Below are 20,641 nucleotides of genomic sequence, written 5' to 3'. Positions count from 1 at the left end.
CAAAAGCATAATAAGTAGATAGTAGAAACCATTGGTGCCAATGGTCTCTACAATCATCTTACGCTTGCAATGCTTTTAGGAAATGCAGCCCTGGTCAGTTGGCTGGTTTTACTTATGCGTATTTAGGGGTGGGGTTTATTGTTATTCAAGTTTGATTGACAGAACTCACAGCAGATTTCTCCTCTGAGTTGGAGCGTGAGAATCGAGCTTTCATTTCCTCTTCTTCACGCTGTCTTTGCTGGTGCTCCTGACGTATATAGTATAATATAGATTAAGAACACATACATATACTCAGTGATGGGTGTAATGCATTACTAAGTAATTAAATACTGTAATTCAATTACTTTTTCATTGAATACTTTTTAAGTAATTTAATTACAGTTACTTCTGATGTAATTGTGTTAAATACTGTATTGACTCTAGAACAATTCTATATAAAACAATAGTGAATTTAGTGAATCGAAATTTATCGTCTAACGTTAAAATGTACGTTTTCTAATTTAACGCTGCCCCCTTAAATTCTTTGGCCAGTTCATGAATAATTTATTTGATTTTATATGATTTATTTGAAAGAATTAAAAGAACAGTTTCATGTCTATCCTTGTGTTTTTCATCTGGTCGAGGTTGGTTGGGGTTTTAGAAAGTAATTAGTAATAAGTAATGCAATTACTTATCAGAAAGAGTAATTAGTACAGTAATCTAATTACACTGTAAAAGATTAATTAGTAGTTAGTAATTAATTACTTATCCAACACTGCATATACTGTACCTATACAGTGCATGCACATCATACATACCCATTTTATTTTCTCTTGTCTGTGTGCCTCTGTCTTCATTTGGGCCTTTATTTTCCTATAAGTAAATATTAATAGTAAGAGTTCAACTTCGACTTTATTGGAATTGTTCAGATTTTTCACGTAGGTTTTTCAATATTTTGTGTGTATGATGCACGTGATTGTTTGATTGACCTCTGCTCCTGAATTTTCTGATCTTTTTCATTTATTGTCCTTTCTCTCTCCATCGCCTCTCTCTTTTCCTGATGCAGTCTCTCTCTCTCCCTTTCTCTCCTGTCCTCTGCTGCCATCCGCTGTTCCTCATTTTTTCTTTCCTCCTCTTCTCTCTGTAAAATACATTAAGAGAAGGCAGATCTCTTCATCACTCATCAGACACAACCAATCAATCTTGACATGTCATGATGCATAGGCTGATGATATCGAAATTCATAGGGATAATTCTTCCCAAAAATGAAAATTCTGTAATTATATATCACCTTCATGTTTCTCCAGACATGTATGACTTTCTTTCTCACGTTGTACATAAAAGGAGACGTTAAGCATAATATAAGCCTCAGTCACCATTCGCTCCAAAGTGTGGAATAAAAAGATGCAATGAAAGTGTATGGTGACTTAGGCTCCTTTTGTGTGTCACAGAAGAAAGAAAGTTTATCTGCATACGGGTCTGGATAAACATGAGGGTGAATAAATGTTGATTTCATTTTTGGGTGAACTTTCCTTTTAAACCATTAATAGAAAAACAAACAGCCTTTATACTATGCAGTAACAATGCATAGGAGTAGGTGAAAAAGAAACACTACAACTCACTGCGTACCTCTGCTTGTACCCAGAAGGAATCTCTCTGGATTCTCAGAATCTCAGCTGTTGCAATTGTTCTCCTGTAATTTGTGCCCTGAAATAGTGAAGAGTATTTCTCACATTCTTGACAATCACTTAGTTGATATAACATGGACAGTAATGTTTTTTTTAGGTTGAAGGTGCACTCTTTAACAGTAACTGTTTGTTCGTGTCATCTTGGACTTACAGTGACACCTAGTGGTGTGGATGCAGCATCATCGAAAATCAATAGTTTTCAATTACAGATGCCATTGTAGAAATTCACAATTCACAATCAGTCATGATTTATTTAATCCAAGAGTGAAAGTGTCCAAGATTACTGAGATTAAGCAAGTAGTATTCAGATGGTCATGTGATTCAAAAATGGCAGCCCCCATGAGGGCGGTCCTCCCACTTTTATAAGGTTACTGACATGACTAGAGTCCTCATCTCATTTGAGTGGTCATGATTTTATACATATGTTTCTTTCTTGAGGAGAACATCTTTTTTAATAGAGAAAATATTACTAAGTGCACTTTAAATGCATGTTAAATGTTTAAAGGAAAGTGTATACTTTTAGATTCTTTAACTGTTTACTAGCAAATGTAATCACCCTTACACCCTTAGCTTTAGCCTTATTGCAAATCACGTACATAGTCCTGCTGTGTGACTAATGGATTTTTTAAAAGTAAAAATACTCCATGTAGTCTCTCAATTAATATGAGAACTCTGTGCAACAATTGTACAATAATGAGAATAATGCCATTACAAATGTCACACTGCAGGACACTACTTTCGCTGCTTGATGTGTCATGCCAATTACACAGTATCTTTCTGGAGAAACAGGGAGAGAATTAAAGCAGAACTTTGCAACATTTTTAGAACTGAACAGAACTGAAATGGCATGCTTTTAAACTTTAGACATAAAAAAAAGATGAATATAAAATTATTTTAGCGTAAAATTGTAAACATAGACAATGTGATTTATTAATTATTGCTATAATTTCTTGAAATATAGGGGGTTAACCGGCTGAACGGTCAACCTAAAAATGAATGATATAAATGAACTTAAAACAACATAAAACATATGGACACAGACACACATGCAGCGCGGCCATGTGCGTCTCTCTCTCTCTTGGACTGGAGTCTCTGGCCCCCCTTTATCTCACTGTTCATCTGATTCAGCACCTGCTGTGCACCCTCACGGCCCAGCCATGCCCTCTTTCTCATCACAGAGACCATTTTTATTAAATTAGTCCACTGTATGTGTGAACAGGGAGCTTTTAAATTTGAGTGTGAACATTTTCAAGAGGGGTATGAGAGGTTAAATTATATATTATGTATTATAATATTGTACACAGCTATTTGGATGGGCATGTTTACCATTTTCTTGATTTGAAAAGAGTTTATTAAGACTGCCTGGCTATAAGTGTCAAAATAATTCAAGGTTACTAAAGGCTGATGCCTTGTGGCAAGAAAACTAATTGTGAGATTTCCATACCACAGCCTCCTCTCTGTCTTCCCGCCTGAGGCCATGTCTCCCTCTCGGCTCCTGCATCATCATTGCAGCCTTACAGGCCAGTGTGCAAATCCTCCCTTCTGTGATTTCATCCACATTATGTGTAGGAAGAAAGATATTGACTTCCTGAACGATCGGAAACAATGTTAAAGGAAAAAAGGGGGGAAATCGAATTTAATGATAAAAATCACATTTCATATCCTTTTAGTCAGTTATAAAAAACAATAATGAGTATTATGCTGATTCTAATCACATGTAACAGTAACAGCTTGCATGGCATTTATAGCATCAGCAGTGACACATAAATGAAACGGAGCTATTTATTTATCTTATCAAATGCACAGGTTGTGTAGGTTTTTGTACACAGTATACCAGAGTTCTGTCTGTATTGACATAAAATCTCTCTAGGACGTGATTTACCTTAAAGAATGCCCTAATTGCTGGCAAATGACTGGCACACTCAGCTTTGCGGTACTCATCCACATCTTTACCTACCTGAAAATCAACACAGAGCATCGTCATGCACACTAACTGGTAAATGGTGGAAAATTTGATTGTACTAATACTACTACTAAACAATGAACTGCATATTATCTGCATAAAATCTAACCCATAATATCATAACAATGCAGGGTTGAGATTTGCCCACGCTGCACAGCCCATAAAGTGTTCTTCTAGGGTAGAATTTACTCTTCAACTCTTCCAATCCACCTACTATGGAAAAAAAAGTGCATAAAAACAAGCCCACAAATATAACAAGCATCATTTATAATGCATGCTCTTTTTGCTCTCTTACCTCCAGAGTCAGCCAGTTTGAGTCTGTTCAGTATACCATCATAGGCAAACAAAGCCCTGCAGACAGACACAATTGGAAACAGCCAAAGGGGTAATAAAGGTAAATGTTATTTCTTTATAATGGATAACTCAATTTAGAAAAAGATAAACGTGTCTTAAATACAATCAAGTTTTCTGACATTTTCAAATCTTTTAAGTCTCTGTAATTTTTGCAATTTCTGATTGCCATTATTATTTACAAGCCATTATTGTGGCATCACTGAGGCATTGTTCATTTCCACAGCACAAGAAATTATACATAGAAATGTAAATGTAACACATAGGACAAGGTGTTTGTTTAAATATAATTGCTCTGTTTGAATATAATGCAAAGACCATTATGCCACACACTAGGATTAGAAGGTAATGTCCTTATGAATGTGTGTGCATTGAAAAAAATAGTTTGTTTATGCAAGGTACTGCTTAGATCACTTGAGTTTTCTGCAATCTGCTCTGTAAACACAAAAGATTTATTTTCCCACATCCTGAGGCCATGATGACAATGTTGCTGGTGTTATCATTGTTTGAGAGATATTGAATAGTCGAGCCAAACCACTTGATTAGAGTGCTTACTTGTACAGTTGAAGTCAGAAGTTTACAAACACCTCAGCCAAATACATTTAAACTCAGTTCTTCAAAATTCCTGGCATTTAACTGTAGAAAACATTCCCTGTCTTAGGTCAGTTAGGATCACTAATTTATTTTAATAATGTGAAATGTCAGAATAATAGTAGAGAGATTATTCTGACTCTCAGTCAGAATCACAACATTCAGTCATCGTCCTGGTGAGCTGGTGGCCTTTAAGTCTCCCTGCGCCATCACTATAACAAGAGACGGGTGTTAGAGATAATTACAACCCAGGTGGACTAGCCTTAACGCTCTCTATCTCCTGCAGACAGACACACGACCATGCCCCCATCACCACCGCGCTACTCAGGCCAGGGCAACAACCAGCCTGCCACCTCCCTTATAGAGAAGAAGTCCGCCACAGCCATCTGCACTCCTGGTCTGTGGATCACCTCAAACTTGAACGGCTGAAGTGCCAATTACGAACAGGTGATCCGTGCATTGGCATCCTTCATGCTGTGGAGCCATTGGAGTGGGGTGTGATCTGAACAGAGGGTGAAGGCCCGCCCCAGCAGGTAGTAGTGGAGAGTGAGGATGGCCCATTTGATCGCTAGACACTCCTTCTCCACTGTGTGGAGAATGAAGTCGAATTGTTGGAAATGCACAAACTTCTTGTCATGCACAAACTAGATGTCCTAAACGACTTGCCAAAACTTTAGTTTGCTAATATGAAATCTGTGGAGTGTTTAAAAAATTTGTTTTAATGACTTCAACCTAAGTTTATGTAAACTTCTGACTTCAGCTATACGTGATATTCAGTCCTAAATTACGAGTGAAAGCACCACAACTACCTCAAGAATGGCATAACAATTTTCATAATTTCGTCAGCCTCTTGTTTGCTATTGTTGATGGACAACATTAAATTGACTACATTCTTAAAATGCAGAGTAATCAATAGATCGAGCAGATCTAGGCAGACGGCGTACATAAAGCAAACTTGGTCAATGAATGAATCTATTATTAATCACGCAAAATAAAATCACTCACGATGGTGAGCTGTTATGGCAGAAACCGGGAGACTAAAACTGCATGCTCTCAGTTTTTTCGAGATGTGCCCGTTGCATACAAGCACATGCCTTATGAACGAATGATTGAACGAACAACATGGGGTTTTGCATACTGTCTCCAAATATTAGGATATTTGAAAATACGTTTATATTACATCTTTATAACTTTTGTGGGAATTGTTGTGTAATTTACGGTGGACGACTCTATTGGTGTCACCCACATGAAGGGTTATATATTAAAATGTTCCATAAGCTCACACAGCAGCAGAGTGGCGCAGCGGAAGCGTGCTGGGCCCATAACCCAGAGGTCGATGGATCGAAACCATCCTCTGCTAAGAGTTTTTTTTTTTTTTCTCGCTACATCAAGTGTGATGCAGTCGAAATGATATATTGATGTATTATATGTTTATTATAATCAATATTCACCTTAAAGCTCGTACTTCTAAATTATTTCTAGTGTGATCGCAGTAATGTACACTAAATATGATGTGCCTCATTCACACCGAATGCTTTTTGCATTCCTACGTGTATTTTCAGCGAAAAAGACGAATTGTCAAGTTGATTACAACTTAAGTTGTTAAAAACGAGTCTGGAGACACTTGCGTTCGTGGCACATTCGGACACATTCGGTTTGAACAGCACTTATATTCAGTATAAAGTTGCACTTAGTAACTTTTGTGTTTGTGTTATCTTTGACTTACACTGACACCTAGCGGCTTGGATGCAGCATCATTTAAAATCAATAGCTTTCAGTTTCAGATGCCATTATTAAAATGTAGGATTCACAGTTTTAGCCACGATTACTTTAATCAATGAGTTAAAGTGTCAAATAACATGGTTACTGAGATTAAGCGAGTTTCCGGCTGGTCGTGTGATTCTAACAATGCAGCCCCCATGTGCGGACCCTCTCCATGTAGAATAAAACTACTTTTATAAGGTGACTGATATGACTGGAATCTTCATTTTAATGTGAGTGGTCATGATTTCCCATCAGTGGTGGCTGCTGGTCTTTCAAAGAGGGGAAGCTCATTTTCGGCCTACATTATAAACATATTTACCCTATTTTTTGCACTAAATCAATCTTAGGTGTTGATCTGCCCTGCTGTTTAATTCTAATTTTTTCCTCGTAAGGAAGACTTTCAAATAGCTTCGCCAAAATCAGGTCGACAATATTAGCACCGTCTGCCATCGTGCGCAGTTTCACCCTTAAGACGCTAGCCTAGCCTACTGTATGAATGAATGAATGAACGAACGAACGAACAAACGCTCTAAAACAAAATATATTAAACTTGGTAAAACTGAAACAAGGAATGTTGTGTATAATTGTGTGAAATGTATTATGCAAATTGACTAGCAATTTCGCCAAACAAATATAAAGAAATAGGTTGCAGCAGTTTGTCTTTCGACTACACTTGAGAAATCCGCGATGGGACTGAGCGCGAAATAGCTTCAGTGACTTCTTATAGTACAGATTCCCTGTCAATCAAAAGGAGATGCAGTCTTTCGAAAGATCCTCCAATCATCACGCGGAAGCCCGGAGTCCGGGCCAGCCCACTCCTCATTCACCCCCAGAGACGCTGAGCGTCCGTGGGCGGGACATAATCGCAGCATTTATCCAATGACCGTCTATTTTCGGAGCACTGAAAAAAACTGTTCAGAGCAGCCCCATTGAAGTCAATGGACACTCGGCTTTAACGGGGAAATGCACTGACGCTACGGGAATGTATGAGAAGTAAATCGAGTCAGCCGACCTGCTATATGTAATGTAGCTGATTCTGAACGAACTTGTCTTCGAGATGAACGTGTTCTAACGCATTTTTAGTCAATAAATTGTTTACACAATAGTACATATTTGACCATTATTTTTTTGACATTATAGGGGAAGCTGAGCTTCCCTTGCAGTCTTAAAGAAATCCCCACTGTTTCCCATATATATTGCAAAATTACAATTCATGTCTTTGAGTTTAGGAGGAAAAAATGACTGAGCGCACCTCATGTTTAAATTAATTTAAACTTAAATTGAAGACACAGTCACATGTCTTTAAATAACATTTACTGTGTTGTGCCATATGAAAATGGTCTATCCTCTCACACAGAATTTACCATGAATGATGCACAGATTTCATAATCTTATTTAACAAGGAATAAAAAATCATACCAGTTGGTTGAGGTACGTGGATTCAGGATATCTTCTTTTGCCGTAAGTAGAGACAAACTGAATGTATTTAGATCAATTTCCCTCATCGAGTTCATGATGTTCAGATTTTGAAATGCAGTGAGCATTTATTCACTGATCCTCGTTATGGCAGCAGGCTGTATATCCCCTTCGATTAAAATAGCTGGCATTTGTCCATTGTATGCAAACTCTTAGGAAGCTTAGAAAAAGTACAAGCCACTCCTGCTTGGAATGAATAGCTGTTTGCATTGTTTCAAAGGTTAACAACACACCGATCTATTTCAATGGAACACTATTGAATAAACTGTTTTTGTATTAATTATGAAAAGCTACAAATAATTATAAATAATTAAAAAATAAAAAGTCTCATGCTGGCTTTCTCAGACATAAAAATAGCTTGTCTTTTTCTATTGGATTTTATAATCAAATATTAAAGTCAATGCGGCAATGTAACAAATGTAGTTATGCACATAGGCCTCATTTACAAACCTACTAAATTGCTGAATAAAATATTTTCCTAAAATAAGAGGGTCAATCTGTCCCTCAGCAAACTTGACTTGGACCATAAACTTGAATCCATAGACTTAACGTTTCAAGTCACACATTCCCAAAAGACTGAACTCAAACTTCATGCTTTTCAGCGGACACACTCAACAAAACACACTTATCAGCAGACACAGATCAGTACAGTCTCTTCAGCTTTTATTTCGTAACTCTCTGTCCCCTCACTGGCATCCGGCACACCCTTAAAGCCTGTCTCCACTCTCACTGCAATAACAAACCGCTGTTAGAGACAATCATTTCCAGGTGATGATCCTTACCATTCTCATCTCCTGATCTCGCTCTCCATTCTCTTGGGGTTCCCTCCACCCCAATAATTGTTGGTGGAGGGAACACTATGATGCCTACCATCGCCCTCCTCCAGATGGAGGCTCTCTAGATTCTTTCAATAAAGGTCTTTCAATGTTTACAGCAGCAGTCAGATTTTGTGGCACAACCTGTGACTTTGACAAAGACAGGTCTCATGTGTCTCCTGGAGCGTAACAACTGTTTGCAACAGCGCTGTGATCAGTACTCTGACAGACTTTACATACTCGAAGCAGCTTAAAATTCTGCTTGCTGTGCACAGCCATCTGGGAAGACTGTGTGTTAGACACCAACGCACCGCACACATCAGGACCAGCAGCCTTAACTGCTTGTGAGAATTGACGCAAACTCACTGCGTTCCCTACAATATTCATCCAAAGATCCCGTACCTCCGCAGCAGTCCGCTTACGTTGTGGTTTGCTCAGAAATAAAATTGAGAGATCTTTATCTGGACAAATATAAATGAACATAACAGTGATCTCCATGCTATGATATGGAAATGTTCTACCCTCACTTTTAAGATGTTGCTCAGCCAGTTCTGCAGCCTTATTCAATCTTATCCAATAATCAAGTGGACCTTCATTGGTATATGGTTTGGTGGATACAACGCCCCCCAAGTGCTCTCTGAGAATACGGAAAACCGTATCGACATTGCCAGTCTTAGAGACTGAAACATTGTTGCACAACCATATTTGGATAACATCTCTTGCACGGCCCATCAGTTTGTTCACAATTTCATCAGCACCTACTTGTTCCACATAAGCTCTCCCATTCAAAGATTGAGTACTTGTCTGTGCTGTCACCATGAAAGTAGGGGGGATTCTTTGCTTCTACGTTTTAATACCAGATTCAGCTTTGAAGCATCAATGATTGTGCTACCACACTGCTTTACTTGTGAGCATTGTGACATTCATTAGACACAGTTGGGGAAGATAAATGTGTGTCACCAAATAAGCTTGCCTTGATAGACTGACTGATGTCAGAGCTAAGTTGTTTAACCTGCTCAGTCGTCAATGCCACAGTATATTCTGACAGACTTAGTTCAAGTGGCGGTATGTCATGAGACATTGGGGTAGAGAACTTCACTCTACTTGTAGCATTATCAGATTCAGTACTGTTTGAATTTCCAGGGGTACACACCCCACTTAATAACATCACCCCTCTACCTCTTTCCAAATTAAAGTTACCAAAGTTACTAAAAGGATTGTCAGAATCCATTTTAAATGTAGATAATTAAACCCAGATAATTCAAAGGACTGAATAACGTGCAAATTACTCTCCTAAATAGAACATTTTTGGCAATATCAGACAGTAATAAATGTAACGCAGTGTTGATTTATCTGACTGCTTTTAATATACCTGTAACGGATAAGGATGGGCAACTGGCTGAGTAGTCAACGAAACTTTTAATGACACAAATAAATTTAAATCAAATTAAACACACAGACACACCCACACACACAGCAGCCACGTGTGTGTGTGTCTCTCTCTTTCAAACTGGCACCCCCGGCTCATCTTTATCCCCCTCCCGGCTGATTAGAACAATTTAGGGCCAGGTGTGCATCCTCGCGGCCTGGCCATGCCCTCCTCCTCGTCACACTCCTCCACTGCCTGACTCAGACCGAGGAAACATCTGACATTACATACTCCTGTCCCTCCCTGGAGGGGAGTTGTTGCCCTTCAGGCCTTTCTTCTGCCGGCAGGTCTTCCCCGCATCTCTGGAGCCCTGGGAGAGATGAGGGGAGGGAATGAGTGAGGGGGAGAGACAGAGAGAGAGAATGATCGCTTGTCCCCGAACACGCCGTCGCCTGGTCCAAAACTTTTAATGACATAAATCACCTTAAATCTACTTAAACACACAGACACATTCACACACAGCCGTCACATGTGTCTCTCTTCTGAACTGGCACCCCCGCTCATCTTTATCCCCTCCTGGCTGATTAGAAGAATTTAGGGCCAGGTGTGCATCCTCACGGCCTGGCCATGCACTCCTCCTCGTCACACTCCTCCACTGCCTGACTCAGACTGAGGAAACATCTGACATTACATACTCCTGTCCCTCCCTGGAGGGGAGTTGTTGCCCTTCAGGCCTTTCTTCTGCCGGCAGGTCTTCCCCGCATCTCTGGAGCCCTGAGAGAGTTGAGGGGAGGGAATGAGTGAGGGGGAGAGACAGAGAGAGAGAATGATCGCTTGTCCCCGAACACGCCGTCGCCTGGTCCAAAACTTTTAATGACATAAATCACCTTAAATCTACTTAAACACACAGACACATTCACACACAGCCGTCACATGTGTCTCTCTTTCGAACTGGCACCCCCGGCTCATCTTTATCCCCCTCCTGGCTGATTAGAAGAATTTAGGGCCAGGTGTGCATCCTCACGGCCTGGCCATGCACTCCTCCTCGTCACACTCCTCCACTGCCTGACTCAGACTGAGGAAACATCTGACATTACATACTCCTGTCCCTCCCTGGAGGGGAGTTGTTGCCCTTCAGGCCTTTCTTCTGCCGGCAGGTCTTCCCCGCATCTCTGGAGCCCTGGGAGAGATGAGGGGAGGGAAAGAGTGAGGGGGAGAGACAGAGAGAGAGAAACTTGATTGCTTGTCCCCGGACATGCCGTCGCCTGGTCCAAAACTTTTAATGACATAAATCACCTTAAATCAACTTAAACACACAGACACATTCACACACAGCCGTCACATGTGTCTCTCTTTCAAACTGGCACCTCCGGCTCATCTTTATCCCTCTCCTGACTGAATAGATAAATTCAGGGCCTGGCGTACGTCCTCACGGCCTGGCCATGCCCTCCTACTTGTCACAATACTGTAACATAAGTTAATGTATTCCCATGGGGTGACGCAAACATATGCGTTCAGCAGCAGCTGAACAATCGTTGGTTTATGGTACCAGTGTAACAGGTTTGTTCTCCTAACTCTGCCTTGTGATTAGTAGAGTGTTGGAAGGAAGAGACAGGACAACCGCATGCTGGGTCTGCATAAATCATATATTTTTGGACAAATTTGATCACTCTGCAGCTTCAGCTCACGCATCAGCTCTCTTCCATTCAGGAGGCAATACATGAGTCAGACAGATAGTCAAATCGGTGAAAGATATAGTAATAAAATAACATTGACACAATATTGTGACATAATTTCTAATCTTCGCAACACAGGTTCGTGCAATTCTTCTAATCAGGAAAATTTGTTTACTGTTCAAGAAGCTGATGATTAAGTCCACTTAAACCGGCCCCATTATAGACTCATCTTATTTAGTTTAGATATAGTGTCAGATTTTATTAATATTTTTGTGATCCACGTGGGCTGTATTGGCCGATGACTCTTCAGCTCTAAAGCATTACAGATCTGTTTGTGGTTTCCAAATATAGTCTATATAGTTTGTCTGGGATCTACATCAAGACTGGAACAGAATTTTTTGTATTTATTATTATTGAATACAAAATAGGATTACAATAAAATAGCATAAATAGTTGTAATTTTTAAACAAGAAACTGACATGGAAGGCTCAACACATCAAAACCAGATTAAATCCAAAACAGATGAAAAAATGAAGATGGGGCCATAATTTCTACTGTAAATTATTGTAAGGGGGTTAAAGGCATTACATTAAAACTTATTTTAATACAGATACAATTAAGCTATGGTGCTTTAATAGAATTTTAAGATAAATACTAGGCTCTTTAAAAATAAAGTCTTCTTAGTTTCAAGCATTTTTGACAGTAGTTTTGTAATATTTTGAAATTGTTGTTTGTCCAAATTTTATGGCTGATGTTCCAATGAACATTTTTGTGATGCCATCAAATAACCAATACGTATAGACCAATTAAAATGGTTCAAGAGCAATTCATTTCAATAAATATTTGGTACCTTTTTACTTTACTTACATGTGTGGATTAATAAATTCTATTAAATGCTATGCACAACCTCACTGGTCACCCTTGCCATATTATTATGACTGTAATTGGTATTTATATATGCTTACGAAGTAATATCTTTTGTTTAAAGGTATGATAATCATCGGGAGGCACTGCTGAAAAGTGGAGTATACCAGAATGACAGTATTGATCTTTTGCAGTACTTCACTGTCACCTGTTATTCAGGTTACGGAGAATAAATTATCAGAAGATACAGGGGCAGGGAAATAGCCTATAAAACATACTGGCTGTAAATTGAATTATTTTGTAAGTTTTAGGCAATGTTAAGGTTATAGTTAAAACTCTCATATATAAACATAAAAGAATGTTGTTATTTTTTTTATTTACTGGTACTACTACTTTTTTCATTATTGTATGACAAGTTAAAGTTGTAAGTATGTAAGTTACTCACTTTCATTGATTTTCTTTATCTCATTTTGAGAGTGACAATGACACCGTATGTACCTGGAGCAATCAGAAGATTTGCTCTAACTCCTTCATCCTACACTCAATCAACTTTTTCACCAAAGCATTTGATTTTTAATGAACAGAATGGAGGGTTATGGATGATTCATTAATTTTTGTATTATTTTAATTTATTTTAAGACATTCTGCTACCTCAAGAGTTTGTCAAGAGACTTCAAAACTATTTGAAGGAGTACAATATTTAAAGTTGGTTATCCAAAACATCCCCGTTTCATTGCATAACATGTAGCAACTTGCATAACATGTAGCAACTTCTGTAAAGCTTTGGCCGAGAGTGAAATCTTATATTGGAGGTCCCAGCTGGCCAGTAGCTGCAGCAATTTGATCAAAATCCCCTTCCAGTGATGAACTATGTTTACTACATTTTAGAGGTCAGAGTTTTCCTTTATGGTCTTTGGGGCAGAGGAGGTGGATTGTGAAAGCAGAACAGTGTAAAGAAATATCAGTAGAACTTAGTGCAGCATAGATAACAAACAACAACAGGCCTAGTACAGAGCCCTGTGGCACTCCACTGATAAATGTGTTTTGTGGTGCAACAATAAGTAATGCTAATCTGCCACGGTTTTCATCACAAGTTAGGAGATGCAAATTCAAAGATTCTCAGATCATGAATGTCATTTAGAAGTATTTAAAAAAAAATGATAATCATAGTAATCATGTTTAATACATTAGATTAGTTAAGAGTTGTTATTTGCAGCCCTACACAGGACATAACGGATGTGCGTGTGATAAAATCGCTTCCTAATCTTTTCTGTGTAACGTTATAGCATGACGATGTAATGTCAACAAACCCTAAAATGACTGTTAAATTACTATTTAAACAACTTTACAGTTCAATTAATGCATGAGTTTTAACAGAAGAATTCATGCAAGTGCTTTTATAAAATAATAAGCATCACATTTCTGCATTTAAACCCTCCTAAAATTGGCGCCCATTCACTTTCATTTTCCCCTTTCACTGCCATTGTTAGTGCCTCACTGTAACCTCTATTCTTGCTTTTTTTAAAGAAAAGAAGGGACGAGTCTAAATACATTTTTGTGATAATCAGTACAATGCCATAAGTGTTGTCGACTGAGCTTAACTTGTATAGAATCCTGAACATTCTTTTAAAATCAAAGGATCTTGCATGTACAGTGGGTACGGAAAGTATTCAGACCCCCTTAAATTTTTCACTCTTTGTTATATTGCAGCCATTTGCTAAAAATCATTTAAGTTCATTTTTTTTCCTCATTATTGTACACACAGCACCCCATATTTACAGAAAAACACAGAATTGTTGACATTTTTGCACATTTATTAAAAAAGAAAAACTGAAATATCACATGGTCCTAAGTATTCAGACCCTTTGCTGTGACACTCATATATTTAACTCAGGTGCTGTCCATTTCTTCTGATCATCCTTGAGATGGTTCTACACCTTCAATTGAGTCCAGCTGTGTTTGATTATACTGATTGGACTTGATTAGGAAAGCCACACACCTGTCTATATAAGACCTTACAGCTCACAGTGCATGTCAGAGCAAATGAGAATCATGAGGTCAAAGGAACTGCCTGAAGAGCTCAGAGACAGAATTGTGGCAAGGCACAGATCTGGCCAAGGTTACAAAAAAATTTCTGCTGCCCTTAAGGTTCATAAGAGCACAGTGGCCTCCATAATCCTTAAATGGAAGACGCTTGGGATCGACCAGAACCCTTCCTAGAGCTGGCCGTCCGGCCAAACTGAGCTATCGGGGAGAAGAGCCTTGGTGAGAGAGGTAAAGAAGAACCCAAAGATCACTGTGGCTGAGCTCCAGAGATGCAGTCGGGAGATGGGAGAAAGTTGTAGTAAGTCAACCATCACTGCAGCCATCCACCAGTCGGGACTTTATGGCAGAGTGGCCCGACGGAAGCCTCTCCTCAGTGCAAGACACATGAAAGCCCGCATGGAGTTTGCTAAAAACACCTGAAGGACTCCAAGATGGTGATAAATAAGATTCTCTGGTCTGATGAGACCAAGATAGAACTTTTGGCCTTAATTCTAAGCGGTATGTGTGGAGAAAACCAGGCACTGCTCATCACCTGTCCAATACAGTCTCAACAGTGAAGCATGGTGGTGGCAGCATCATGCTGTGGGGGTGTTTTTCAGCTGCAGGGACAGGACGACTGGTTGCAATCGAGGGAAAGATGAATGCGCCAAGTACAGGATATCCTGGACTAAAACCTTCTCCAGAGTGCTCTGGACCTCAGACTGGGCCGAAGGTTCACCTTCCAACAAGACAATGACCCTAAGCACACCACTAAAATAACGAAGGAGTGGCTTCACAACAACTCCGTGACTGTTCTTGAATGGCCCAGCCAGAGCCCTGACTTAAACCCAATTGAGCATCTCTGGAGAGACCTGAAAATGGCTGTCCACTCAACGCTTACCATCCAACCTGACAGAACTGGAGAGGATCTGCAAGGAGGAATGGCAGAGGATACCCAAATCCAGATGTGAAAAACTTGTTGCATCTTTCCCAAAAAGACTCATGGCTGTATTAGATCAAAAGGGTGCTTCTACTAAATACTGAACAAAGGGTCTGAATACTTAGGACCATGTGATATTTCAGTTTTTCTTTTTAATAAATGTGCAAAAATGTCAACAATTCTGTGTTTTTCTGTCAATATGGGGTGCTGTGTGTACAATAATGAGGAAAAAAAATGAACTTAAATGATTTTAGCAAATGGCTGCAATATAACAAAGAGTGAAAAATTTAAGGGGGTCTGAATACTTTCCGTACCCACTGTAGGTAGTCTCAGGGTGATTAGTGGTCAAACTGATGTCAACCATCTAAAGGCAGATCATGAAATCATTTGGCGAAGAAGGTAGTGTGAATCTTGGGACAGTAGGAAAGTATAGTTTGAGTGTATTAGAGATATATGAATTAATTGTACCATGAAAAATGGAGTACATAAGTTTACACGCTTTGTTTACATGAAGGTTCATCATGAAGTCCAGTGCGTTTTAGACCTTACAGATTATTAACAAGCAAAATTGAGCACAAAGCTTTCTCATCTCTAAATACTTGTCCGAACAAGCTAGTAAGGGCAACAGAGTATTAGATTACTTTTTCAGTTCCAAGCATTTTTCAGACCCCAAACTTGCATTTGGCTTTGTAACCAGCATCTTTTTTTTTTTTTTTTTTTTTAAGAGACCGTTGTCTCCAGGTTCTGAACTCAAAAGGCTCTTCACCGCTCTTATTTGTTTCCCTTTCTGCAGTTGCACATACCTGCACTTTATCTAATGGATATTTTGGAGTGTTTCTCCCAGAAATCTCCATTCTTCGTCATGTTAGTTAAAGAATGAAGCCTCCAAGAAGCCTTAAATGGAGAGTTGATAAAGGGATATGATACCCCAGATGTGTATGACTTTCTTTCATCTGCTGAATACAAATGAAGTTTGAAGAATATTTCAGCTCTGTATGTTCCAGTGAATGAATGCCAAAATTGTGGAGCTCCAAAATCCACATAAGGGCAAGATAAAAGTACTCCTGACAACTCTGGTGATTTAATCCATATCTTTCAAAGGGATATGATAGGTTTGGGTGGGATCAATATTGAAATCCTTTTTCCTTCACTTTCTTTTTCTCCTTCTGTTTTTGGTGATTCAAATTATTTGTGCATATCGCAACTTACTGGGCATGGAGGAGAATTTATGATAAAAAAAATGACTTTAAATATTCATCATATTATGTCCGAACACATGCGTTTAACCACTGGAGTCTTATAAATTACTTTTATGCTACCTTTATAAGGAATTTGGAGCTTATGGCACTCATTTATTTGCATGAGTGGACCCGCAGAGCTGAAATATTCTTCTAAAACTCTTCACTTGTGTTCTTCAGAAGAGTGAAAGTCAAACACATTTGGGATGACATGAGGTAGGTTAAATGATGAGAGATTTTTTTTGGGTGAAACATCCCTTTAAATAGCCACAATGGAAATAGCAGAAACTTGGCTGTTATGCCATGACATATTTAGCTTTGCAATGCTTGGGATAAGTGATTGAATGCCTTCTTACACTGACAAGATCAAAATATATGTTATGTTAATGCTTCTGTCAAAAACAAAGTTTCATATTTTGGCTGTTAAACCCTCCAAAAATGGCCCCATTCACTTCCATTGCAAGTGCCTCACTGTAACCTCGAGGAAGGATTTGAAATGTTTTTTTGCATTCAACACTATGCCACAAATGCTGTCGATTGAGCTAAACTTGTACTGAACCCAGAATATTCCTTTACGCAACTGACAGCTATGGCATTGTGGTGCGGTGGCTTTATTTGTTGTTGTTTTGTATTTCTGGTAATGTTCATACTCCCATCCTCAATTAATTTATTCATTGGGTGTTTGTGTGTTCAGGCTGGCAGAAGACTATCAGGAGCAGAGCTGTGCCACCATGTCAAAGCTGGAGAAAGAACTGCGTCAAGTACGGTCAAGAGTTCGGATATGCATGACTGTGAAGAGGAGAAAGTAGAAGATGGGCATGAAAAAGCTGACATGTATGAGAGAGGTGAGATCTGATGCCAAGTACACACACAAAAACATACTTGAGTGGATTCTGGGTTGAGGGGCCATCAAAGCTTTTATTAAGATTTAAAAACAATGCCTTTGTTCCAAACAATTGTGAGCTACCTCACTGCCTATATCAGAAGAGTTGGGTGTTATTTATACCCAAATACACAGGAGCTTTATTATACACGTCACAGACAACAAGTGTTTATGAATAATGGGCAGGACATGTATGTAACCGCTGTTTGACTTTTCTCAGATGCGGTTCAGGTGGATGCTGTGGCGTAGATTATTACAGCTTGTATTGCCTTGCCTGTGACAAATCTTTCAAATCTGATAAAGCGTGAGTGACTGCCCACACACACTGCACTGTAAAACAAACTTTCCATGCACACCCTCCTTCACCTCACAGAAAATTATAGCCGATCATTTTCATCAGTGACCAGTGATGTAAGGTGCCGTGCATGGTATGTCATTAGCAATGGCCTCTAGAATGCTAAATAATTTTTGTCCTTATGTACCTCCGTTTAAGATTTGTTGCATTTCTGCAGTAGTATCTGTGCATTCAAACTGAAATTAATATGGAAATTTCTAAATCAAAGTTTCATGTTTCCTGAGAGCATTTAAAAAAAATTTGTTTAAATGTGCATATGGTTTCTCTGTTTTCTGCATATATTTAGTATACTGTATATTTTAGTGTTATAAATGTATATGTTTTTATAATAACAAACAATCTGCATATCTTTGCACTGATTGAGTTACATAAGAAGCATGGACTTTATAAATCAGTCTTTCCTCTATGTCTTGACTCTCTTCAGCATGAAAAACCAAGAGAAATCCAAGAAACACAGAGAGATGGTGGCATTGCTACGGCAACAGCTAGAGAAGGGAGACAAGTCACTGAGTCAGAACTCTGACGGCAGACGAGGAGGACGAGGACGATGAAGACAAAATTGATGACACACCGAGACAAAAATGTATCTCTTTTTTTCCACATTAATGTGACTCCCTATTAAAGGGATAGTTCACCAAAAAATGAAAATTCTCTCATCATTTACTCACCCTCATGCCATCCCAGATTTGTATGGCTTTATTTCTTCTGCTGAACATAAACAAAGATTTTTTGAAGAATATCTCAGCTTTGTTGGTCCATTCAATGCAAGTGAATGTTGGCCAGAATTTGAAGCACCAAAAATCACATAAATATAGCATAAAAGTAATCCAGAAGACTCCAGTGGTTTAATCCATGTCTTCAGAAGTGATGTAATAGTTGTGGGTGAGAAACAGTGCAATATTTTGGTCCTTTTTTATTATAAATCTCCACCTTCACATTCTTCTTTTGTTTAGTTTTTTTGTGATTATTTCTGCATGTCGCCACCTACTGGTCAAGGAGGAGAATTTATAGTAAAAAAGGACTTAAATAGTGATCTGTTTCTCACCAACACCTATCATATTGCTTCTGAAGACATACAGTAGATTTAATCACTGGAGTCATTAGGATTAATTTTATGCTGCCGTTAGGTGCTGTATTTGGTCCTGGCCACCAAATACAGCTTTATTTGACTTGTTTGCATTTGTATTTATGTTGTAATTAGCAATTAAAGCTAATTTCTCTCATCATTTACTCACCCTAATGCCATCCCAGATGTGTATGACTTTCTTTCTTCTTTTAAAAGAATATTGCAGCTCTGTAGGTCCATACAATACAAGTGAATGGTGAGCAGTCCTTTTTAGCTCCAAAATTCACATAAAGGAAACATAAAAGCAGTCCATAGGACACCAGTGGTTAAATCCATGTCTTCAGAAGTGATATGATAGGTGTGGGTTAGAAACAGAACAAAATGTAAGTCCATCTTGTGGCCATTGTCTGGTACTGCATCCAAACAAAGTGTTAGAGCTCAAACAAACATTTGTAAACTCAAAATTTTGTACACAACTATGTTAATAATAAGGAAACAAAAATGTAGTGGAGTGTATTTTTATTGAAATAAACAAACTGCAATAACTTTATTTACTATAAATGTACTGCCAGTACTGTCTTGAATCTCCCTGACTTTGTCAAAATGACATTTAATATGAAGTCACCAGGGTAATAGTGTTTATAATAGCAATGATTCTTGCAACTACTTCCATTCATTCATACAAGCAGGAGTCCTGAGGCATGGGCCGACAGTGCCACTACAGGACTCAAGTGAATCCCTGGCATACCTATTCTATTGCATAACGTCTGCATAACTTCTGCACACACCCTGTGTATTTACCTTATTTGAATATTGTTTACATATCGGCTTTCAGATGGTCCATGCCTGTCCGTACACTTCTCCTTTACCAATTAGCACACCTGTGTCTTTGGTGTTCTCAAAAATCTCAGCCATGGCTTCTGGAGGGAGTGGGTCTCTGCTGGCCTGGAAGTGGGTTAAAGCGTGATGACAATGGGCAAAAGAAGATCCGATTACGTCACTCAAGGGCAGGGAGTGAGACAGGGCTGAGTCAGTTTGTGTCCAACTGTGTTCGACATACATTAATAATGTAGTGCTAATGGGACATTCAGCAACACCCGGCCTCACTCGAAATAATTTGAAGTTAAATTTCTTCTCTGCACCCGGACCTGCTGGAAAACTGGTCAGAACTGGTCCCTGACAGTCGATTAAGAAAAAAGAAATATCATGATATTACGATGTTTCTATGAAACTTGCGGTAGACACGTGCTTTTGATTGTTGTTCTTTAAGCGTCTTGTGCATGAGACATTTTTTGCGATGTGGCCAGTTAAAATCTGAACTGTTAGCATGATTGGTCGAGCAAATAAAGAAAACAATAATAGTAATCGTAATTATAATAATATCCTTATTCTTGAGCCTTGCAGGGGCGATACGTTGTTTTAAAAAGTGGTGGGGACAGTTTGGGGGTGGGGGTGTTTGTGGTTAAAGGGATAGTTTTTGGCACCCATTCACTTGCATTGTATGGACCAAAAAGCTGAAATATTCTCTCATAAATCCTAATTTGAGTTCTGCAGAAGAAAGAAAGTCATACACATCTGGGATGGGATGAGGGTGAGTA

General features: G+C 38.8%; 2 protein-coding genes across 9 annotated transcripts in view; one reads left to right on the top strand and one right to left on the bottom strand.

Annotated features, from left to right (window-relative positions):
- LOC127624804 (calpastatin-like) overlaps positions 1 to 20,641 on the top strand; it is a 711,053-nt gene that overhangs the window by 241,927 nt on the left and 448,485 nt on the right. The gene's annotated exons all lie outside the window — the stretch shown is intronic.
- LOC127624799 (drebrin-like) overlaps positions 1 to 20,641 on the bottom strand; it is a 175,792-nt gene that overhangs the window by 5,718 nt on the left and 149,433 nt on the right. For 4 of the 8 annotated variants that reach the window (XM_052099703.1, XM_052099705.1, XM_052099708.1 and 1 more), the window contains exons 2-9: positions 3,926 to 3,981; positions 3,740 to 3,843; positions 3,550 to 3,624; positions 3,112 to 3,255; positions 1,609 to 1,686; positions 969 to 1,120; positions 798 to 852; positions 170 to 247 (exon numbers count right to left, since the gene is read on the bottom strand). In XM_052099703.1, the coding sequence (XP_051955663.1) occupies positions 170 to 247; positions 798 to 852; positions 969 to 1,120; positions 1,609 to 1,686; positions 3,112 to 3,255; positions 3,550 to 3,624; positions 3,740 to 3,843; positions 3,926 to 3,981 (742 nt within the window). Of the gene's footprint in view, positions 1 to 169; positions 248 to 797; positions 853 to 968; positions 1,121 to 1,608; positions 1,687 to 3,111; positions 3,256 to 3,549; positions 3,625 to 3,739; positions 3,844 to 3,925; positions 3,982 to 4,536; positions 4,872 to 7,755; positions 7,911 to 20,641 lie in introns of those variants that run through there. The other 4 variants (XM_052099710.1, XM_052099711.1, XM_052099704.1 and 1 more) reach the window with 3 other exon arrangements.

This window comes from Xyrauchen texanus, chromosome 31 (genome assembly GCF_025860055.1).
Source record: "Xyrauchen texanus isolate HMW12.3.18 chromosome 31, RBS_HiC_50CHRs, whole genome shotgun sequence".
In the NCBI taxonomy this organism is placed as follows: Eukaryota; Metazoa; Chordata; class Actinopteri; order Cypriniformes; family Catostomidae; genus Xyrauchen; species Xyrauchen texanus.
This window is presented reverse-complemented; position numbering and strand designations above follow the sequence as displayed.